Source organism: Lacerta agilis, chromosome 1 (assembly GCF_009819535.1).
Source record: "Lacerta agilis isolate rLacAgi1 chromosome 1, rLacAgi1.pri, whole genome shotgun sequence".
Taxonomy (NCBI): domain Eukaryota; kingdom Metazoa; phylum Chordata; class Lepidosauria; order Squamata; family Lacertidae; genus Lacerta; species Lacerta agilis.
The window spans coordinates 78,778,543-78,801,803 of NC_046312.1; the positions used below are offsets into that span (position 1 = coordinate 78,778,543).

General features: G+C 46.0%; 1 protein-coding gene across 5 annotated transcripts in view; it reads left to right on the top strand.

Annotated features, from left to right (window-relative positions):
* Positions 1 to 3,257: 3,257 nt before the first annotated feature.
* VWCE (von Willebrand factor C and EGF domains) overlaps positions 3,258 to 23,261 on the top strand; it is a 29,670-nt gene continuing 9,666 nt past the window's right edge. The window contains exons 1-15 of one of the 5 annotated variants that reach the window (XR_004427159.1): positions 3,259 to 3,607; positions 5,184 to 5,278; positions 8,342 to 8,431; positions 13,726 to 13,854; positions 14,077 to 14,193; positions 14,323 to 14,439; positions 15,300 to 15,428; positions 16,110 to 16,576; positions 16,681 to 16,774; positions 17,683 to 17,765; positions 18,106 to 18,193; positions 19,941 to 20,026; positions 20,711 to 20,828; positions 21,056 to 21,121; positions 22,042 to 22,138. Coding sequence is in view for 3 of the 5 variants with exons in the window: in XM_033157314.1 (XP_033013205.1) it covers positions 3,498 to 3,607; positions 5,184 to 5,278; positions 8,342 to 8,431; positions 13,726 to 13,854; positions 14,077 to 14,193; positions 14,323 to 14,439; positions 15,300 to 15,428; positions 16,110 to 16,576; positions 16,681 to 16,774; positions 17,683 to 17,765; positions 18,106 to 18,193; positions 19,941 to 20,026; positions 20,711 to 20,828; positions 21,056 to 21,141; positions 22,042 to 22,138 (1,906 nt within the window). In the remaining 2 variants the exon portion in view is untranslated. Of the gene's footprint in view, positions 3,608 to 5,183; positions 5,279 to 8,341; positions 8,432 to 13,725; positions 13,855 to 14,076; positions 14,194 to 14,322; positions 14,440 to 15,299; positions 15,429 to 16,109; positions 16,577 to 16,680; positions 16,775 to 17,682; positions 17,766 to 18,105; positions 18,194 to 19,940; positions 20,027 to 20,710; positions 20,829 to 21,055; positions 21,142 to 22,041; positions 22,139 to 23,261 lie in introns of all 5 variants that reach the window. The other 4 variants (XM_033157314.1, XM_033157324.1, XR_004427158.1 and 1 more) reach the window with 4 other exon arrangements.

Sequence of the window (23,261 nt, forward strand, 5' to 3'; positions counted from 1 at the left end):
GCTAAATCTGCTGGTGCCAAAGGTTGCAAGCTTCCCGTAAAACAGTGTATACTTCAAAAGGTTTTCCCTTGGCGCAGGGTGTTTGGAAAGGTTTCTTGTATAAGTGATACTGGCCAGGTAACCTTACACAGAGCTGTAAACCTTCCTATGTAGCGAATGGCCAAGTTTTATAGTAAGAGCGTTCACAAAGAGCCTGGCTGCACTCCCAGAAGGAATGATTAAGAGATCTGAAACTTCAGTGATGTTAAGGCTATTACGGCCTGTTCTCTTGGTTTGGCCTGGAATCAACTAACAGCATCTCATAGCTTTAACCAGGATGGCTACTTACTGTTTGTGAGATCTCTGTTCATGTGCACAAACATGCTCACAAGTGAATAAGTTCATGGGTGTTCTCAGATTAGTAAGACAGCTAGGCATACCTCTTGATTCTCCTTACAGTGTTTTCCTTCATTTTTCATGCATCTGAAATTTTGAAATGGTAGAGTTGGGGGTGGCGGGAACTGCTCCTGGTGTAATGGGGCCATGGTACCACCACCAGGCTAATGCCTAAAACACTTTTATATTAGAGGAGAATTGCCGCCAAATCAATGCACGTTAAGATGGCTGTTTGCTTTAATATAGGGAAGCAGTCATACACATGGTCCTACACCTGCATTCTGAAGTAATATAGCAGCAGGAGAGGGTCTCCCCATCCCTCCCGCCATTGAATATATAGATCAGCTCCCCATCAGCGAGATCCTTGCATGTCCTTTTTCTATGTATGGAGTTGCAGAGTATAGCTCCTACCTAACAGCACCAAATATAGCAATAGTTTTTGGTTTGTATGCTTTTTTTTTTTTAAAAAAAAGACACATTCATGGAGGCTAGATCCATCAAAGGTGGCATCCAGTGACAGCTAAACGGAGCCTCCATGTTAAGAGGCAGTATACCTCTGAATACTAGCTGCCACTTAGGACAAAACTGGGAGGCAGGGGCTGTTGCTTTCATGCCTTGCTTTGGAGGCTTCATGGAAGCATCTGGCAGGACACAGCTGGAAAGAGACTAGGCGGACCCTTGGCTTCAACCAGCGGGGATCTTTGTGTGTTTTCTTGCTATCATTGTTTGTTCATTGCCTTCTCAAAACCAAGTTACCTGCTTCTCCAGGTACAAAAAGTGCTTGAAGCTGGCGTGCGAGGGGAGAAACAATCACACAGCTGTGCAGCCTGGGCTGCTTTTCAGTCAAAATGTAGCCCAATTGGAAAGCAGCGGTGGCAGCTTTCTGAAGAGGAGATTACCCTCTCTTTGTTTCCCTTTGGGAGGAACAATGTGACTTGGCAGGATCCACGATGACCAGTGTGGTCAAAGTATAAAGGAAGGGATGCTGTTTCTCTGTCTGAAGGGCAAGTGCGACTCAGAAAAACAAGGAGGCAATCACTCGCCACTTCAAGGATTCAGTCCTTTTTGTCAGTCATAGGAAGCTTCCTTATACGGAGTCAGATCATTGGTCCATCTAGCTTAGTATTGTCCACTTTGACCGACTGCAGATCTCTTGGGTTTCAGAGAGCCTTACCTGGAGGTGCTGGAATTGAACCTGGGATCTTCTACATGCAAAGCAGATGCTCTACCCCTGAGCTATGGGCCTGTCCTATTTCATAGACCAGCTGTAGGGCATCAGATTGGTGAAGACTGCTTTAAAGCAAAGCCTTCCCTTAATGCGGCATTGCTGGAGAAAGGGACAAGCAACTTTACTACTCGTTGCCACTGTTTGAAAAATAAAAGGATTATACAAGTTCTATGGCACAGGAGCACTCGGACGCTAATAATGGCTGTGCACACATTCCCATTTACTCTGCATCCAGTGTGCTCTCACCATTGGTTTGGAAAGTAAAAGACAGTGACAACCTGCTCTTTCTCCTTTCTTTTCTAATTACATTTTCGTGTGTCCCCACCCCACCCACCACAAACCAGCTTCAATCCAACTTGTGGAAAAGGAAAGGACCTTGCTGTGTTTTAAGTCAGTAATGTGTACACAGCCTATGTAGGAAACATAAAAATAGAAAGTTTGCAAGTCCACAAAATTGTGTGGCCATGATGGATGGAAAGAGTTGCTCATTACCCACAATGCCACGGTGTTACCAGGGACACTTGTTCAATCACGCAACATGTGGCATTTGCAAATCACAGGTGAGCTGCCAGCAGGGAGGAAAACCATGCTTGCCCCACGATGTTATTAGAATGCTTGGGGAAATGTGATAGTTCAAAAAGTCTGGATTCTGTGCAGCAGCTGTGCAATTACTGAGTCAACACCATGAAAGACACCCATATTGTGACCAGGCCTCCTCCTTCCACACTAAGTGATCGCTGCTCTATGCATTTGGAATGTGGGTTGACCCAAGTCCCACCCTTGTTTGTTTTCACCACTTGGTGAGAAGCTGCCTAATTTTGGACAGTTCTCTCTGCTGAGGGAAGCCCACTATTGTTAGCACAATAATAGCTTTGAGGTGTGTCATCTGCGATGTGGCCCATCTTAACAGCTTTGACCAGCTCTACTCCAAAATTGTGAATGATAGTTACACCACTTAGCCTAGATGAGAAGACGGGTGTGGGTTGTGTAAGTGGGTTTGTGTGCACAGGTATGTACTTGTGTTGCTAGCTAATCTCAACGTTGGGGGGGGGGGCACATGGTAAATAGTAACATTTTGGTTGAATTCTGAGACACCTGTTTTATTTTAGGATGCAAGTGAAAATGCAAAGTGACAGGGGAACCTAAGGCCTTTTGCCCTGTATTATTTTGCTTTTGCTTTGCAGCGCCTCCTTTCTGGGACAGCTCCCCTCCCCTCCCCCACTTTTTTATCACAAGTGGCACCTCTCCGACATTCACCATTTGACACACATGCCCGGCGTTGTCTTGCCCCCTCCCCAAATCCCCAGCCCGCCTTTGGATCTGGCTTGGAACACTTTATCTCCTTCAGCTCCTCTTTGGTGCAGTTGGGAAAGCAGCCCAGAGAGAGAGAGAGGAGGGGTGGGCGATTCTTGAGCCTTGCCAGATGTGGAAAAGGAGACTCCTACAAGGGGGGTGATGGTGGTGGTGGTGGTGAGAGGGGGGGAGTGAGCCTCTTCCCAGTCAAACAACAGAGCTGCTGTGTTAGGAATGCTGGATCCTCCCTCCTCATCTCCTCTCGAGGTGCCCCTGCCCTTGAGGGGAGGGGGGAGGCACACACACACACACACAGCGCACAGAGTTTTTCCCCCCAGTCAGTACACATGGGGGGGGGAGAAATGAGCAATCTGAGCCTGGCTGTGGGGAGGAGGAGTCTGCTCCCAATGCTGCCCCCAGCCTGAGATCATTGATCCCAGCTCCCTTCCCTCTGCCCAGAAGGAGCCCCCAGCCTCATCCTTGGTTGGGGAGGAGAGTCCAGGCAGTTGCCATGCTGTAGTAGAGAGGGGCCTGTGGGGGGAAAAGGAAAGAGCTCTCTTGAAGGGAGCATCTCTGAGGAACTGGGAGAGAGACGCCTGTCATGTTCGCCGAGCTGCTCTTCCAGGCTGCCTGTGTCTCTGTGTTCCTTCAAGGGGCCCAGGGGAGAGTCTACACAGGAAGGAAGAAACTTGCCAACTTCGCCGTGGAGAGGTACCCCCCCCACCCCCCATACCCATCTCTGTACAGGGGCAGCCAAGTCCCAGACCTCCACACACACGCACACACCAAAACACACACAGCTACCTCCTGGAGCTTGGCTGCGGGACCTGGAGACCCCTCCCTGATCTGCGCCAAAGAGGGGGTTGTTTGTTTGTATCATGGGTAGAGAGAGAGCGATTCCTGCCTGGAGCATTTTGTTTCCCTCGAGGTGCCCATTACCTATTTTTGTTCACTTCTGAAGGCTGCAGTGCAGTTGATCTGCCCCCTTCATACTTTTGCCCTCATCATCTATAAAATTCATGACGTGCCTAAACAGAAGCATAATTCCACGAATTTACTTCTGAACAAAGTTCAGCTTGCACAACCCTTGAAGTTGGGATGAAAGGTCGACTGACCGAGGGACTGCATAGTAATGGATGGGGCAACGGTGCGCCCAAAGTCCTAGTTTGCCTTTTCTTTTTCTTTCAAATGTGGGCTGATATACTGTATATTCTGCGCACCATCACCGACTGACTGACCACCTCTCAGCAGTTGCAGCTTTGCATGCCTGGGAAACCCCGAGTGGCAGGCAAAACTGGAATGTGTACTTGTGGTGAACAATTTAGAGAGAGAACCTGTTTCAGTACAGATGAGAGAAAGGTGCTGGGGGTAGAAAGTGCCCAACCATGTGCAGAGTGATTGTGTGTCTTAGCCCAGAAGGCTGTATACACACTGTTCCTTGAAAGCACATTTGAAGCACATTCTTTCAGAGAATTCTGGGCACTAATTTACGCTCCACAGAGTTACTATGTCCAGCAACCCCCCAAAAAACAACAGTGCCCAGAATTCTTTGAGGGGTGTGTGTGCTTTGAATGTGCTTTCTAGGTATAGTGCATATGTTTATCATTACGTTCAGAGTGGTTTCCTTACCTGTGTTTACACATATCCTGGGCACAGCTTTCTCTCTATGGGTTCATTCAGACTTCCTTTTGTGTCATGTTTCTAGGTACAGGTCTGAGTGATGTTCGTGTTTTTGTCCAGGCGCTTTCCCTGGGAAAGCCCACATTTTACCACTGAATCTAAGCAAACGGCAATTTGGTTTTCCCACGGACAAAACCCCCCCCCCCGCTCAGAAACAGAGCTTTAAAGTGTGGACCTGCGCAAAAAGAAATGCAGCTGAGCCCTATGTGCCACTGTTCCATCTACTCCTTTTATTCCCATGTACTTATTCTGGACACTGTGGTTTGTTAAGCATTGCTGGGTATTGTAACTCTGTGAGGGGTAAACTACAACGCGGCAGTGCCTGGAATCCTTTGATCACCACATATTTAAAGCACATTGCTTCCTTAAAAAAAAACAAAAACCACCACCTTTGAACTGCTAAGGGTCCTGGGAATTGTAGCTCTGTGAGGGGTAAACTACAGTTCCCAGGATTCTGGGATGTGACCACAGGCAGCCTTGAGCATACCGCTAATCTTAGCCCTCCATAAGCAGAAGAGGAATGTGACTCAGTCCTCAAAACAGCGCAGCTTGGAGAGTTACTTTTCACTCCTGGAAATGTCTCAGTCCGTCTCTCTCCTATTCCTAGACGTCGCATCGGACCACATGTTTGCCTCTCTGGTTTTGGAAGTGGATGCTGCCCTGGATGGATACCATCTCCAGGCAGCGGACAGTGCACCATGCGTAAGTACCTGGAGTTCTTTGGAAGACATCAGCTCACTTGTCCTTCTGTATTGTTGCTAAATCTCATTAGTGAACTGATCTCAACTTGGGCTATAAATTTCTGGGAATGTACAAGTTGGTGTAGGATGACAGCAGCACTGGAAGCCACAAATGTTAAGATGGCTGCAGAAACCTCCATCCACTACGAGGCCCAAAAGATTAATGGAATCCATAAGACTACCCAGCACTTTTCAACTCCATTGCAGCAACACGGAGAGTTTTTCTCCCTCTCTTGTAACACTAGGACTCAGGGCCAACCGAAGAATCTGAATATTGGAAGATTCAAGACAAGACAAAGCAAATTGCTTCTTCACACAGTGTACAATTAAACTATGGAATTTGCTCCCACAAAACGTGATGATGGCCACCAAATTAGGGCTCATCCACACTCCTGTTTGTGCCACAATTCCTAGGCACAGGTCTGAAAGTCCCCCCTCCCCCAAATCCCACTGTTTCCCTGGAAAAACCTACTGTTTACGGCTGAATCCGTGGGAAATCCGATTGACATTTGTTCCAATACAGTGGTAAACAGCGTGGGGTTTTTCCGAGGAAAGTGGCTGGACAAAAAAAAAGCATACTTTTGGCTCCGTGCATAGGAATTGTGGCACCAACAGATGTGTGCCCTTGGTGGTCTTTAGAAAGGAATTACACAAATTCATGGAGGATAAGGCTTACTAGCCACAATGGCTATGTTCTGTAAGCATCGCTATGCTCTGGCTATGCTCTGTTGGAGGTAGTACGCTTCCGAGTACCAGATGCTGGGAATCACAAGTGGAGAGAGTACTATTGCACTCAGGTCCTGCTTGTGGGCTTCCCACAAATACCTTGGTTGACCACTGTGAGGTCAGCATGCCTGACTAGATGGGCCCTGAACCAGCAGGGCTCTTCTTAGGTTCACAGTTTAGTATCAGATACTAGGTGTACAGCTTTTTAATTAGTTTCAGCAGTCCATTCGCTCATGCAATTTTGTGAACTGAGGTGGGCTGTGGGGGGATAAGGCAGCTCAGTCATAATTTTCAGCACCTCAGCAAACTAGGAACATAGGAAGCCGCTTGATACCAAATCAGACTAATGGCCCACCTACACTAGCAGGCAATGGCCCACCAAGATTTCAGACAGGAGTCTCTCCAGCGCTACCTGGAGATGCCAAGAATCAAAACGGGGGCATTCTGCAGGCCAAGCAGATGCTCTTATACCCAAGTTATAGCCTTTCTAGGATTGTTTGGGGAGGCCACCACTGTTAAAAAAAGGTTTAGGGACCTGACCGTTAGGTCCATTTGCAGACGACTCTGGGGCTGTGGTGCTCATCTTGCTTTACTGGCCAAGGGAGCCGGTGTACAGCTTCTGGGTCATGTGGCCAGAAACACCATTTACCTTCCCACCGGACCGGTACCTATTTATCTACTTGCACTTTGACGTGCTTTTGAACTGCCAGGTTGGCAGGAGCAGGGACCGAGCAACGGGAGCTCACCCTGTCACAGAATTCGAACCGCCGACCTTCTGATCAGCAAGCCCTAGGCTCAGTGGTTTAACCCACAGCACCACCTGCGTCCCCACCACTGTTAAGGTGTTGTCTAAAACCAATATTAATAAGTCTGTCCTGTAGATGTGCTGCAATGGTCAAAAAGCTTCCAGGGTGGTGCGTAAGTGGGTCACGTAGCGTCATGCACAGTGCTGCACACCTCTACACAGTAGGCGTTTCTACTGTACATGCTTTTCACAGCACCCCATCTTGCAAAGGTTGATTTCCCTAGCCCAGCAGTGCTGGCCCCATGTGCTGTGCCAATGTGGCGTCCTGCTGCATTTGCTCATAGCGGTGGTGCTCCCTGGCTTAGCTGCTTATTTGCTCGCATGTCGACACGTAAGGTCCAGCTGCTGCGTCCTTAGAGGGTTACTACCAGCTGCTCTCGTTCATTTCTGGCATCTGGCATTTGGAGACGAGAACACGCTACTCACTAACCGTTTTTGTTAGATTTCACTGTTGGCAAGTGCTGCCAAGTCCAGCCCTAAAAGGAGGGGGTGGGGGCTTCTCTTACCTCCTGCATAGCAGGCAGCAAGGCTGATGTCACAATGCCCATGCAGACAGTATGGAAGTAAAATAGATCTCTCTTTTTTGTGGCAGGGTGAGGGGATGGAGTGGTGTTTGATAGAAGTCACCCAAATGGCAGCTGGGATTTTCATGCAACAATGAATACAGGCAGCTAGACTGGGCAATTCCTGTATGGGCTGGGAGTTGTAGTTCTGTAAAGGAATCAGTGGGCTCTACCTGAGCATTTTCAGTATGCTCGCAAAACCACAGGTGGCAAGCAAGGAGCTAGGATAGTTGCATTAGTTTAAAACTGGCAAATGGGCGGTAGCGTGGAAATGCCCATGGAATAAAAAGAAGACGATGTTTTATTTTTTAAAAGGGCAGTGAATGCTTCAATTCTGTCCTCACTTCCATTCCATTGCACACAGTGGGAATTCTTTTTGCATAAATAAACACAGGATTTTATTAAAGATATTTCTTCTAGATACAGGGAGCGTCATTAACATCCCATTTCTTGGCAGCAAACATTCGTAGTACCTACTGATTAGATTGTGGTTTTTTTTTTAATGATCAAATGAGGGTGCTTTCACACTACCTGTTTATGGAGCATTCATCCTGATTTGTTTGCAGGGAGAATAGAATGTGCTGCCTGCTTAATGAGAATTAATTATTATTTCTTTGCAGGGAGGCTAGATGGCGTTGCCTCCAAGTGACACTTCCACCCCAAAATAGCGACGGCCTGGAAGCATCTTAGTGCCTCCTCCCCATCTAACTCATTCATTTATCTTTAAAGTTCTTCAAAAAAATAATAATCCCTTTCCTTACCTGTGATTCTGCTCTGATCTATTGCTAGATCTCTTAACTGGGCTCCTTCCTGCTTGGCATGAGAGTGGTTCTCTTCTACTGCACTGTGGTGGGATAGAGCGGTGGTGGGATTAAGATCCTTTTTTTTTTTTGGTCTTCATTAACTGATGCTCTCTTGGACCTTCTCGCAGCGCTCTGTTCCTTTGGCTGTGGAAGTGGCTTCTGCATCGCTCCCAATGTCTGTTCCTGCAGGGATGGAGGGCAGGGCATTACATGCCAAGGTAAGGAGAACTTTGTGGAATGATGCTAGTTATTCAGTTTGCTATGTGGACTCCTGTGAGGGCTGGTTGGGAATGTGCAAATCTGTCAGTTTTGGTTTCTCTCAGTTTCTCAATCTTCCCACCTTCATTTCTCCTTATTTCCACATCAGCTTGTGATTAATTTTTAAAAAGAAGTTTTATTATTATTAATATTTATTACATTTATATAGTGCCCTTCATCCACGGATCTCAGGGCGATTCACGACATAAAATTACAATATAAAACCCACAAAATACATAGTAAAAATAAGAAAAACATTAGAAGTTCCAATGAAAATTCATCAGCACTTTCAACCGGAAAGCAGTGTCCCCAGAGCTTTGGAATTAATTGAACAATTTGGACTTGTAGCTGGTTTCAAATTAAATAAGCAGAAAACCAAAGTTTTAGGTAAAAATTTGAGTGCAGAACAGATTCAAAGAATACAAGAAGCCACTGGCCTCAATTTTGTTAAAACTGTAAAATATCTAGGTATCAATCTCACAACCAAGAATTTGAACCTGTACAAGGACAATTACGAAAAACTGTGGATGGAGGTAAAAAAAGACATGGAAATATGGACAAGATTAAAACTATCGTTAATGGGAAGAATAGCAGTGATTAAAATGAATGTCCTACCAAGGATGCTGTTTTTATTCCAAGCCATACCAATTTTGGATAAATTGGATTGTTTTAAGAAATGGCAAAAGGACCTATCGAAGTTTATATGGCAGGGCAAAAAGCCTAGAATCAAGTTTAAGATTTTAACAGACTCTAAAGAGAGAGGAGGCTTTGCCCTGCCGGATTTAAGACTCTATTTTGAAGCAGCGGCCTTTTGCTGGTTAAAGGACTGGTTTAAACTAGAGAATGTTGATGTGCTGGACTTGGAAGGACACGATAATATGTTTGGTTGGCATGCATACCTTTGGTATGACAAGGTTAAAATTCACAGAACTTTTAAGACTCATATAGTTAGAAAATCCTTGTATCAGGTTTGGACTAGATACAAAGACTTGTTGGAGAGAAAGACTCCTAGATGGATCTCTCCGGTGGAGGCCAAGGCCTATAAGAGACCGAATATGTCTGCAAATTGGTTAAGATATATGGACATATTGCAGCAGGAAGGGGACTCATTTAAGCTAAAAAGCTACGATCAAGTGAAAAGTCAGGTCCCCGATTGGCTGCAATATCATCAGGTGTATGAAACATTTAAAATGGACAAAAAACTTGGTTTTCAAGTAGAAAAATCAAAACTGGAAACGGAACTGATAGAATCGAACTTTAAGAACCTTTCCAAAATGTATAATCTTTTGCTAGAGTGGCATACGAAAGATGAACTGGTTAAATCGTCAATGATTGATTGGGCGAAAGATGTAGGACATAATATTATGATGGACGACTGGGAGAGATTGTGGCAGAAAGGTATCAAATTTACTGCTTGTCATAGTTTAAGAGAAAACATAATGAAAATGGTTTATAGATGGTATTTGACACCAGTTAAGATAGCTAAGATGAATACCAAAATGTCAGATGTATGTTGGAAATGTAAACATGCGAAAGGTACCTTTTTTCATATGTGGTGGTCGTGCCCAGCGGTAAATGTTTTCTGGGATAAGATTTATAATGAGCTTAAGAAGGTAATGAAAGTTACCTTTTGTAAGAAACCAGAGGCATTTCTTCTGAGCATAACCAACGAAGAGATACCCAGTCAGGATAGAGTGTTTTTTATGTATGCCACAACAGCGGCCAGAATCTTATTGGCAAGAATATGGAAAGGTGAAGAGATACCAACGGTGGAAGAATGGCAGATGAAGATGATGGAATACATGGAACTCGCAGAACTGACCGCCAGAGTCCGGGACCAGAGGGAGGAGAAGGTGTCACAGGATTGGAAAAAATTTAAAGATTATTTAGTTAAATCAGTTAAATTGAATATTTGAGCAGAATTAAATAGAATCGGCTTTAGTAGACTTATGTTAGAGAAAATTGCTAAGAGGAAATTTTTTATGCGAATGATGTATTTGTTAAAATGTGATAAGATTTGATGCTAAGATAAGATTTATAGTTGATCAGGTATTTGATTAAGTAAATAAGCATATTAAAAATTGGGGCAAATGTTAATGGAATTAGATATAAAGCTACCTAGAAGATATATATGATTTTGAAGACAGTGGAGGGAATGGGGGAAGTCCCCAAATAGAGAAGATAGAAACAAGGAAAGTATGAAGATTAGTGTTATCTTAAGGTTTGTATAAGTTTCTTTTTCTTTTTATTGTTACTGTTTGATGTGTCTATGTAGTGTGTTTTTATGGTGTTAATGTTGATGTTTATGTTATGTTTTTCTTCTGTTTTAATGGAAAATAATAAAAATCTTATAAAAAAAAAAGAAAGAAAATTCATCAGCACTTTGATGCTGATTTCTCCTAATATACACCTGTTTTGTCAGTTAAAAACGGTTTTACTTTCAAACTTTTCCAGGGTCAGATTAATGTGCTTTTCCATAAAGCGTTCAGAAAAAAGTTGCACAGGTAGTAGAACTTAGCATAGTTACATAAAGTGGTGAAAGTCCCTAAATTATTGGTATAGGAACTCAAGAGTGGCTAATGAGAACTGTGTGGCTGAGCTGGAGCAAACAGATTACGCCGCTTCTCAGGTGTACTGGATGGGAACATTAGGCTTGATTACCTATTTCCTCCCAAGATAAGGGAAGTGACATAGCTAAACCTGGCACCACAGCTTACTTTATGGTGTTAACACCTTCATGCATTAATTAGACTTTGGTTATGAGATGAGTTCAAATCCCTGCGACCTAGCAGTTAGAAAGCACGTCAAAAGTGCAAGTAGATAAATAGGTACCGCTCCGGCAGGAAGGTAAATGGCGTTTCCATACACTGCTCTGGTTCACCAGAAGCGGCTTAGTCATGCTGGCCACATGACCCGAAAGCTGTACGGCGGCTCCTTCGGCCAATAAAGTGAGATAAGCGCCGCAGCCCCAGAGTCGTCCGCGACTGGACCTAATGGTCAGGGGTCCCTTTACCTTTTATGAAATGAGTTATCCCACAACTAATTAGAAGCCTAATTGGAACGGGGGGGGGGGCATGTTGAAGAGTCACATCTGTGAAGGGAAGGATTCCGTGCCCCCCCCCCAATTGGGCTTGGGAAAAATTAAAATAAAATCTTGCCTGTCCAACTTTACCTTCCAAAAAGATCACCACCTCTCAATCTGATTTGAGGGGGAAAGCAAGGAAAGTGAATGTGTGCATGATTATGGTTGTGGTGTGTGTGTGGTGCCCATGGCAGTTTCTCTGGTTTTCAAATGAGCCCACAGGCCAAAGAAGGCTGACAGCCCTCGCTCTATTTAGCCCAATGGGTCTACACCAGCAGAAGCTCTGCCTCTCCTTTGCCCAGATCCAGCCTTTAAACATTTTAGTGGACCGACCAAATTACTAAAATGCCCTTCCTTTCTGGGTGTATAAAGCAAGACTTTTGCTGCGAAGGCTTAGTGAAATACCCTTCAAATGTATCTGAGAGTTGGTTGCTTTTAAGGGAAATCCGTTCATGTTATTATTACCTATATTAAGAGCAACACTTAATCAGAACAAGGCTTTTGAAAACATGTTGTAACATTCTGGATGATTTTCAGTTTATGTAATCGTAGGTTTTGCAACAATGGCCATGCAAAGTTTATGATGTTCTTACGTTTTTTGAATGCTGTGCTAGAAGGCAGTGGTTTATTGGTCAAGCAGTGCTTTATTCCACCCACCACCCCCAATAACAACAAACTTATCAACTGTGCTGCCTCCTTGCTCATACTGGATGCTGGAGCTTCTGGGGCCAAGAATTCTCCTCCAGCAATCTGGCCAGCCATTGTGGGTTTTCTGAACCCTGGCAAGGGCCTCTGACCCCTTTCCTATAAGAGGCATCCCCCTCTAAGTATCTGGCTTGTGCCCTTCTCACTGTACCTTCAGTGATGCCCTGCCTGGTCCTCCCTTGCCTGCCCTCTTCCACTTCTTTTAGGGCACCTTTGCCTGTGATTTGCCTGTGATTATATAGCTTATTCATTAGTTGGCAAGAGTTGTAGCTTGCTGAAGTCATAAATTTCCTGTTGGCATCCTGTTTTCGCTGGCAAGAGACATTAAAGTTCTTCCTGATTGATGTGTGTCTTCTCTAAGGCTGCTTATGCACCATGCTTTCATAGAACATGTTTCCTCCCAAAGAAATCTGAGAAGGATAGTTTACCCATCACAAAGTTACAGTTCTCAGTAGCCTTAATAAACTTTAGTTCCTAGGATTCTTTGGGTGGGGAAAAGTGCATTGAATGTGCTTTATGATGTGCAGCAGCCTAAGCCTGCCAGTGTGGTGTAGTGGTTAAGAGCGGTAGACTCGTAATCTGGTGAACCGGGTTCGCGTCTCCGCTCCTCCACATGCAGCTGCTGGGTGACCTTGGGCTAGTCATACTTCTTTGAAGTCTCTCAGCCCCACTCACCTCACAGAGTGTTTGTTGTGGGAGAGGAAGGGAAAGGGGAATGTTAGCCGCTTTGAGACTCCTTCGGGTAGTGATAAAGCGGGGTATCAAATCCAAACTCCTCCTCCTCCTCCTTCTTTTTTGCCTGCCTCTGTCATAGGATGCTCTTCTTCCACACTCTGCTCTTCCTGAAACAGAAGTCCATGCAACTGGGGTTGTGTTCATCTCTGCTTCTGTTGCAAAAGTGTGGCCTTTAGTTAATTTGCTCCTAGTCACCAACTCCAGCATCCTTGGTCAGCTGCTAGGCTCCCAGGGCTCCAACAAGGCCTACTGCTGCACCAACACCAGCCTGCTAGGTCTCTCTTCCCAGGCCGTGTGGAGCTGCCATTTTGACTTCCCACAATGCCTCCAAGATAGTGTCACTCTAGGTCATTTTGGGAAGTGCCTGCTGCTGCCCACTATGACGTAAATCAGAAGTGTCCTGCCAAGAAGGCCCTCTTACACCTTAGAACAAGCCCTGCTATCTATCAGTAGGGAGACCCCTGCAATGAGGTAAGTTGGATGTTCATTCACGGATAGACTTTGGGGCAGATATCCAGGGCTCCACTTAGCAGAATGGGCAGGGGACACCTTGAGGTTGTTATCTGTTGTGCACGCAACAAGGGTTTAGGACCAGAGACTACAGTGATCTAAATGTAACGTTGAAATTGCCTACCTGCATCTCTCACTCCCGGTTCCTTCTTGCTTTCTAACCCTCTTTCAGTGAGGGAGTCCCATTCCCTGGCTTGAAATCTCTCCTCTCTGTCTTTTCAGACGCTCCTGGTGCCTGTGGAGAGTATGGCTGTGACCTTGCTTGTAATCATGGAGGTTGTCAGGAGGTGGCGCGGGTGTGTCCGTTGGGGTTTTCCATGACTGAGACAGCCAATGGTGTACGCTGTGCAGGTGAGCTGGAAGAGAGGTGTCTTTCTTACATGGAACCAGCAGGGCCTGAAGCCCCTACTCCCAGGGAGATAAGGAGCTTCCTGACTGCGGGCTCTTAGTGCTACTCAGTCATTGCTCTTCCACAGTAAGCTGCACACAGAATTGCAACACTTTGGCAGGTGTACCGCTTCTTGAATGTACACTTTTACATTCATTGACACTTGGGAATGTTTTCCCCTGCAGACATTGATGAGTGTCTGAGTGCCTCCTGTGAGGGACTTTGTGTGAACACAGAAGGTGGCTTTGTATGTGAATGTGGCCCAGGAATGCAACTCTCTGCTGACAGACACAGCTGTCAAGGTGAGTGTGTTTGGCACTATAGGAGGGGAGGGGGATGGAGCTGGAATATTTTTACGGAGGATGTCAAAGATCGGTTTATTTTTGTGGGGCAAACAATATCGACATTTGCACCCTCCATTTTGCTCCTAGATACTGATGAGTGCCTAGCAACACCGTGTCAGCACCACTGCAAGAACAGCATGGGCAGCTATCGATGTTCCTGCCATTCCGGCTTCTACCTGCATGGCAACCAGCACTCCTGTGTGGGTAGGTGTCCCTACTTCTGTTGTATAACTTAGCAAAGGAAGGGCTATAGCTCACTGGTAGAGTATCTGCTTTGCATGCAGAAGATCCCAGTTCAGTACCAGCATCTGCAGATAAGAGTGAGAAAGATCCTTGTCTGAAACCCCGAAGAGTCACAGCCCATTGGTGTCTAGACAATACTGAGCTAGATGAGAGAATGGTTTGATTAAATATAAGGCTGCTTCCTGTGTTCTAGAGGTAGGTTACCTCCCTTTGCCACTAACCCAGCTTGGCTTTTTCCAGAGAAAACCTCCTGCTGCCTCCAGATTAAAAAAAATGTTTAGTTTGTTATTTTATTTTATTTTATTTTATGTATGCCCATCCATTCTCAGTGCACCGATGAGAATCTAAGTTGCCCCCTCCCTGGTCATCACATTGATAATTGGATGGGAGTGATAGGAGGGAGCAGTAACCATCAACTGAGGAGGGAGGCTGTGTGCCTCTGTGTGTGCAATCCTCTGACCAAAAAAGGTTAGCTTAGCTGCCTTAAAAGAATTAATCGACAACAATTCTCCAGGGATTTTGCTAGAACCACTTCCTATTCCTAGTTCCCCATTCTATCAGGCAAAATCGGGATTTTTTTTTTTTACAAGCCCATAGCTGTTCCCCACTGAAGTACCATTTTGCACATAGCTTGTGAATACACTTTGCGTCAAAGGTGCCTCAAGGCTGGTCCGAGCCCAGCTTTGACCGTGTGGTAATGCACCAGGTCCCTTGCTGTGCAATCCCTTTTCTGACCTTGTATGGCTAAGCAACAGGAATGCTTGTAGAGCCACAAGCTTGAGCCCAACCCAGCCCTGAAGTAAGTGCTGCATCTGGTGCAGATGTGAATGAATGCCGGCGACTTGGTGAGAAGCGAACCTGCCAGCACTCCTGTCACAACACGCTCGGGAGTTTCATATGCAGCTGTCGCCCAGGCTACCGGCTCAGTGTGGACAGAGTGTCCTGTGAAGGTAAAGACCATTTCCATCTTTCCATCCTTTGTCATCCGGGTTGAGTTGTGTTGTTTATGTTGAATGATGTCATAGGCACTGTCCAATAGACACTAGCAGCCACAATGTGGACTGCCCTCACTGTTCAGGCGGTGGAGTGAAGACTGAGTTGTTCGTTTCCAGAAAGAAAATATCACCCTTGGACTGCTGAGAAAATAGCCGCCCACAAGCACACCCAAAGTGCTACCTAGAAGAAAGAAATGATTCCTTGCACCACAGGAACAACAGCTGTGCACTTATTGTGATATAAACTGGTTGTCTGGAAAGAGACCATGAGGGATATGCATTCAGCTGCTTGGGAAATGCTTAGGAATACATGTGAGGTACGTCAGGGAGGAGACAGAAGTATGAGGGCCAAGATGGACATTCAAAACTTATGACCCTTCTATGGTTAAAAAGCTTCACTCTCAAATGGACTTCAACTCTCTTTGCCTATTGCTATTACAGTACCTGTTTTTCTGTGGCCAAATGATGTGAGGGTGGGTGTGTACCTGCCACAGTGGCTATAGAAATATATATGAGTGGCTCAGGTGGGGAGCTCCTAAGTGTGCTGGAAAATGCCTTATATTTTTGACGTGCGTGTTGGGATTTTTTCACTTACCTGGATTTTCTCTCTCCCTCCCTTTTCCCCCTGCAACCCAGGTTTTTCAAAGACCAGCCTGGCCCCGTCTCCCATCTTGCAGTCTCTCCAGCACCCACCAACTCTCCTGCGCCTTTCTCCGGATTCGGTGGCTCCTGCCGTGCCCCCCAGGGGCTCTGCTCCATCCCGAGCACCCGCTCCCCACATGGCACTCGGGACTCCGCCTCCTTCCCGCCTCCTTCCCACTGTCCCTGTGCTCCCGCCTGCAGCTTCTCCCACCCCTTCATTCCCTCCACCCAGTTCCTCCCTTGGCGCACCCTTCTTGCTAAAGACCGCCAGGCCCTCCAGGATGGAGAGCCCACTGCCGCCATCGCTGCTGCAGGAGGAGATGACGACATTCCCTCCCACAAGTCCTTCTGCTCCAGGGGTTTCCTCCACAGCCCTGCCTTCTGCCTGCTGGCACAGAGGGTTTTTTTACAAGAATGGCAGCCACTGGGTGGAGCCAGGGTGCCTGAACTGCTCCTGTGAGGTGTGTAGTATGTCTTGGGTTCCTAGCTTTCTCCTGCCCTGCCCCCCCAAGCCCTGTGTCATATGTGCAGCCACCTTTACAGTGACTGTCTTTTCCTTTTGTAGGGTGGGCAAGTGCTGTGTGGAGCAGTGATGTGTGAGGTTGCCTGCTCCCATCCGGTTCCTCCAATGGAGGGGGAGTGCTGTCCTAGCTGCACAGGTGAGAGAAGCGCCCTCAAGATTAAGACTGCATTGCTGGGTCTGGTTGTGGCACATGGGCCTTCCCTACACCCAGATTGGGGACTTTGCCACTATATATATATATATTTCACTGTATACCTCAACCCTCTGACAGGTGGGTAGCCGTGTTGGTCTGCCATAGTCGAAACAAAATAGGAAATTCTTTCCAGTAGCACCTTAGAGACCAACTGAGTTTGTTCTTGGTATGAGTTTCCTATTTTGTTTCAACCCTCTGAGTTCACCAAGGACAGTCCCTGTTTTCTGGAAGCCGTCCCTGGTTTAAACCACCAGTATCTCTATTTTGTCCAAATTTTTGCCTGTTTGGAGTGGCGTATTAAAGTTTCGTTAGCCCGAATTTTATTTTTCAACCTGTTCCCCCGGTTTTCTAGAAGCTATTCTTTCTTATGTGTTGCTTTTCCCACAAAAGGGGCTCAAATGCACCTATCCCCCCTTTCCAGACAAATGTGAATGCACACACACAAGGACACTGGGTTAAAACCACACCATACATTTAAAACATCCCCCGAAGAGTCCTGGGAACTACAAGGGTGCTAGAAGTTGCAGCTCCGTGAGGGGTAAATTACAGCTCCCATGATTTTTTTTTTTTGGGGGGGGGAGGAAACCTTGTGTTTTAAATACATGGTGTGGATGTGACCTTGGTATGGGGGTTTTTGTACTCAAAAATATAAAAGAGGAGGGGTACAAACCTATCCTTACTTTCATCTGTGAAACACTGGAGATTATGTGTCATCCGGCCAAATCCTTTTAAAAGTGGCTACATATGTAAGCCAATGAATGTTTCCTAATCTGGAGTGGCAAGATGAGATGGGACCCACAGAGGGCTCTTCTCCCCTCTGAGGAGAAACTTCACATTCCTGTCTCCTGCAGGCTGTTTCTATTATGGGACTGCCAGAGCTGAGGGGGATGTTTTTTCTCTTTCTGAGGAGAACTGCACAATCTGCGTCTGCCTGGTGAGTATCACAGAGTCCACAGGTCCCAGGGAAGGTGTGTGTGTGTTTGTTTGTGTGTCCCTCAGGTTAGCTCGCCTTCTTGCTTTGAAATGGGCATATTCATCACTTTGCTACTGTTGCTAACCTGCCCTTCATGTGTTGAGCTTCGCGTAATGGTCCTTGCCCTTGCTATGGCATGTGAGAATGTCTCAGTTGTGTAGACAACTTTTTACTAGTGACCCAGAAAGCTTTGTGTAGGGATATCTGAGGGGGCAATAGCCACCTGATTTCTGTGTGTGGCATGTGATCTGCAACTGATTTCACCTGTGACCTTGGCTGAGGGCTCTGTTCTTGATTCCAGGGAGGCAACGTATCCTGTATCTCTCCAGAATGTGCACCCACTCCATGCCCCAGTTCTGCTCAGACTGACTGCTGTCCCTGCCAGCCAGGTAGATAGATTGCAACATCCTACTTGATGCTCACTCACAAAGCAGCCAGGGCCTGAGGGGCAGTCTGGGCACTCTCCTCTCCACTGAGAGAGGTGTGGTTTCCTAGGCCGAACGAAGGGTGGTAGAAATGGTGTGAGATCAACTCTTCCAAAGGCCTGGCTTAGACAAACAGGCCACCCTACATGTCAGGTGCTTGGAACACATATTGAGAAAAATGTTATTATTCTGGGGTAAAGCTGTCCTTGGAACAGCACTGCTGAGGGAGTGGGTGGGTTGCACTGCTGAATGCTCCCTCACAGGGATTGTCAAGAAAGTCTTGCCCAAAAGCCATGCCAGCATTTTCTGGGGGTTTGGGCATTATTAAAATCCAAGGGTAAAACCAACCACCCAGTTTGAGCCAGGAGATCTTAGGCTGTATTCCAATATGTCACGACGAGCAAGAGTTGAAGACCCTTCTCTGCTTCTGGGGGCCTCAGGCAAAATAAGCCAAATTACGCAGCAGGAAATGTGAAGATCCAAGGCACTGGTTGAGAACCAAGGCTTAACCTGAAAGAAGCACACCAAAATTAAGAGGTTTTAATAATAATAACAATCAAAATAGCAGTATTGCATGAAGCCCATTACCAAGCAGGAGAAATAGGAAAGGAAAATACTGTTAGAAATAAAGGCCCATCAGGGAAGTCACAAAACAATAACAATAAAGCTAGCTAACTTAGTCTCATACAGTACATTACTAATGAATCCACGATCCTATGCAGAGATGTAATATAGGTGTCAGTCAGGAAGGTGAGGTAAAACTTACAGGGCATAGGGGTAGCTTTATACTCTTTTGCTTAGTAACCATCCTGAACCTTCCCAGCCAACTGGAAGTCATTTAAGGCTGTAGTTTTCTAGAACGGGGAATCCAGGGTGTACATGTGACTTCACAGCTGTGGAATTTCCCCCAATTACTGAAACCCTGATACAGGGAAGATAACACAAGTGCAATTAATGCTAGCAATTAGAGGGGGGGGTGCTATCTCATGATCTCATCATTTTACCCCGATGTTTGAGTTTCTACTGAACCAAAGTTTGTGAACACGCCTAATACAAGTCCCCTGCCCCAATATATTGACAGAGATAAAAAAAAAATCCCTACAATGAGGTCACATTCACACCATACATTCCCCCAAAGGATCCTGAAGACTGTAGCTTGACCCTCACAGAGCTGCAAACGACAAGCTTTGAGAGCATTAGGTAGAGCCTTTCTCCCTGACATTTTCTATGTGCAAGGAAGCATTGTTATGGGGGAGCCTGCAGTTATGTGGTTCTCCCTGTGCAATACCACACGTCCTGAGGAAGCAATACCCCACGAGATTACTGACCAGGAGGGACAGCAAAGGACTTACTTACCTGAAACACTTTTATGCTGCCTTTCTGTTTTAAAAAGCTTCCCAAGACTGCTCACAGAACTCAGCAGAAATAATAATTAGTGCAGCAACACATCTAAGCACTGTGCTCAATCGTCATCCAAGTGGAAGAGCAGCTAACAGAGCATAAAAGTTGAGCATGTAAAAAAGTCCTAGATGAACGAATGAAAGGCCTTTTTACTTGGCTCCTGAAAGCAATTTCATGTGGCACCAGGAGAGCCTCACTGAGAGGGAGCATTCCATAAATGGGGCACTGCAGCCGAAGAGGAACCTTACTAATGCTCTTTTGCAGTAGATCTGCCAGAGAATCACTGACATACTCTTGTCTTCCTTTGTAGCTGAGTGCCATTTCCGCGGCCAGACATACCCAGAGGGGGCTGAGTTCAGCCTGGATGGCGATGACTGTACCACCTGTGTGTGCAGGGTAGGTGTTGGCCTAGGCCTCCCTCCATGCTCCTCATCTGAGAGGATTTGCTAGCCATGTCACTCACTGTTAGGTGTGTTTGTTGTTCTCTGGAGTACTGGTGATTCTCACTCACACAGTCTCCTGACTCCTTGTAAAAATCTCCTTACCTGTTAGAAAGAAGACAAAACGTCATCATCCCCCCCCCCCCCGCTGCACTGACTTTACATGTCAATTCAGTTGGGAACATGGGAATCTGCCTGATACTGAGTACATCCAGCTCTATACTGCCTGCTCTGACAGCGGCTCTCCAGGTTTTCAGGGAGAACCTTTTCCCAGCGCTACCTGGAGACATCAGGAAGATGCTCTGCTACCGAGCTACAGGCTTTCTCAAAGATTTTTGCACGTTTTAAGTTGCCCATTGCTTAGCACAGGCCAAGGCTTAGAGTAGCTATCAGTATAACAAGTCATTTTAAACTGTCTCTGTAGCAAACCTTAGTAACACTAGGCAAGGACACTCTTGGGCCCCCTATAAGAAAGGTCTGCAGGGGCATAGTAGAAGATGGTGGTGGGGTTTGTGAAGCTCTGGTGTTGCAGGACCCGATTCCCTTGTTTTGCAAAATTCAGTAAGGAAGAGTTTGTGAACCTCCTATCTTTATCTTTGTAATTACTGTGCGTAACATGCGCCCTCATGCCCTTCCTCAGCAAGGTGAAGTTGAGTGCTCCTTCACTCCTTGTCCCACTCTGGACTGTCCCCGAGATGATTGGCTGTTGGCCCCAGGGCAGTGCTGCTTCACCTGCCGAAAGGCTGTACCCATGACAGGTAAGGAGATCTCAATGGCTGGGGCGTGTTGTTGTGGCATGAGGATGTATATAAGTGTAGGCAATGGGTTGTCCGATAGGTTTGTACGTGGTCCATGACTTCTGGTGAGCTAAGCATCTTTGTGCTGTACTGTCCCACCATCGTCACACACCTTGTTTTCCTCTTGCTGGGGTCCCCACTCTGTGCTCACAGCTGCTTCCTTCCATTTTCCCCCTTTTCTTGGCCAGGTTGCTTTGTGGATGACAATGGAGTTGAATTTCCAATCGGACAGATCTGGTCACCGGGTGATCCCTGTGAGTTATGCATCTGCCAGGTGAATGATAACCTGCTCTACTTCATTCAGTTTCAACCTCCCAATCTCCTATTGCAAAAACCATGGTAGCCCTTTGCTGCTGCTGCCCCCACCTTAGCTGAGCCAAGACTAGGAGAATCCAATCAACACTTAGAACAATGTACCGTAGTTCTAACCTCAGGCTCTGTTTGCCTGTGTATGCTTGTATGCTGGGATCCTAAGGGGTATAGTTGTGTTCTTGTTGTATGTCACAAAAATTATAAAATTTAGGCTTTGATCTCTCCTGACTGTTTAGGAGGCCAGAAGTGCCTTTTATTTATTAAATAAGTGTGTTCACAGTCCGTAGACAATAAGTGTCACTGAATTCACTGACTTGTATAAGCTGCCATGTGGACCCTTTTTTTTGGGGGGGGGAGTAGTGGCAGAGAAATGTTTAAAATGAATTAACCTCCATCAGTGACCCTGTGCCTTCCTTCTTGCCATCGCCTCAACCTGTGATCTCTCTGCCCTATATTCCTTAGTGCTACTTGCTGACCTGCTGTGATGTCAGAGAGGATCTAGGCAGGCAGAGTTGTTATCATGGCTTCTGTGATTACCATTTAATTAGCCGAAGTGATGTCAGAGCAGTTAGTCTATTGAGTGTTAAGGGGACTTCAGGCATTGAATTATAAACAACCTTTGTAGGAGGAAACTATAAAATTATTGCTTACATACCATGGGCTTTCAGGTGTCAAATGTAAAGCAGTTGAACAATTCTGGAACCTTTTATGAAAACTGACACAGGGACAGAAAATATATGCTGCTTTGAAGACAGATACCTCTAGGAAATTCAAGTCTCTTCTGGGGTGATATCAATCTATCTGCCTGCAACAGTCCAGCTGTTTGTGCTGTGGGTTTCTGTGAAGTTCTTTTCCATTGCAGGCAGATGGCTCAGTGAGCTGTAAGAGGACAGAGTGTTTGGAGACATGTCCTCACCCAATCCGGATCCCTGGGCAGTGCTGTCCAGATTGTTCAGCAGGTAAATTCCCATCTTCTCAGACAGCTATTCCCTTCTCAGGGAAATCAGAACACCAGAATCCACAGCCAGAAAACTCAACTTTTGCTGTTGTTGCTAACTTGCCTGCTTTTCCTTATATTACATTGCTTATTCTAATTGCAGAATTAATGTACACATCAGTGCAGAGAGCAACTGCAAAACAGCGGGGTCGAAATGCAAGAAGTACAGTCTATGACAAATATCTTGTCATATATAATGCCTCTTACAGTGCATGTTCATTTGACCCCAAATGTTTTCATATAGAGAAAGAACTGAAAACAGCAGGGCAACAATCTGGGGCAAGAGGGGGTTTTTTGTATCTGAAAGTTCCTTGTTTGTTTTGGAACCCTGATTTCCCAGGGCTATTAAATGTATGCCCCTTCATGGATCACTGCCTTGTCGTGGCGAAGGGGCTTGAATTACTCAGGCAAGCTATGGACAGGTCAAGATGGACAGGTCATAGCGGAGAGTTTGGACCAAACGTGATCCACCTGGAGAAGGAACTGGCAAGCCGCTCCAGTATCCCTGCCAAGAAAACTCCATGGACAAAGACAACAGGCATATAAAAGATATGACGCTGGAAGATGAGCCCCTCAGGTCGGAAGGCGTCCAACTTGCTACTGGGGAAGAGCGGAGGACAAGTACAAGTAGATCCAGAGCTGATGAAGCGGCTGGGCCAAAGCCGAAAGGACGCTCAGTTGTGGATATGCCTGGAAGCGAAAGGAAAGTCCAATGCTGTAAAGAAAAGTATTGCATAGGAACCTGGAATGTAAGAACCATGAACCTTGGTAAGCTGGATGTGGTAAAAAATGAGATGGCAAGAATAAACATTGACATCCTAGGCATCAGTGAACTAAAATGGACAGGAATGGGCGAATTCAGTTCGGATGACTATCATATCTACTACTGTGGGCAGGAATCCCGTAAAAGAAATGGAGTGGCCCTCATAGTCAACAAAAGAGTGGCGAAAGCTGTACTGGGATGCAACTTCAAAAATGATAGAATGATCTCGATACGAATCCAAGGCAGTCCTTTTAACATCACAGTAATCCAAGTTTATGCACCAACTACCAGTGCTGAAGAAACCGAAATTGATCAATTCTAT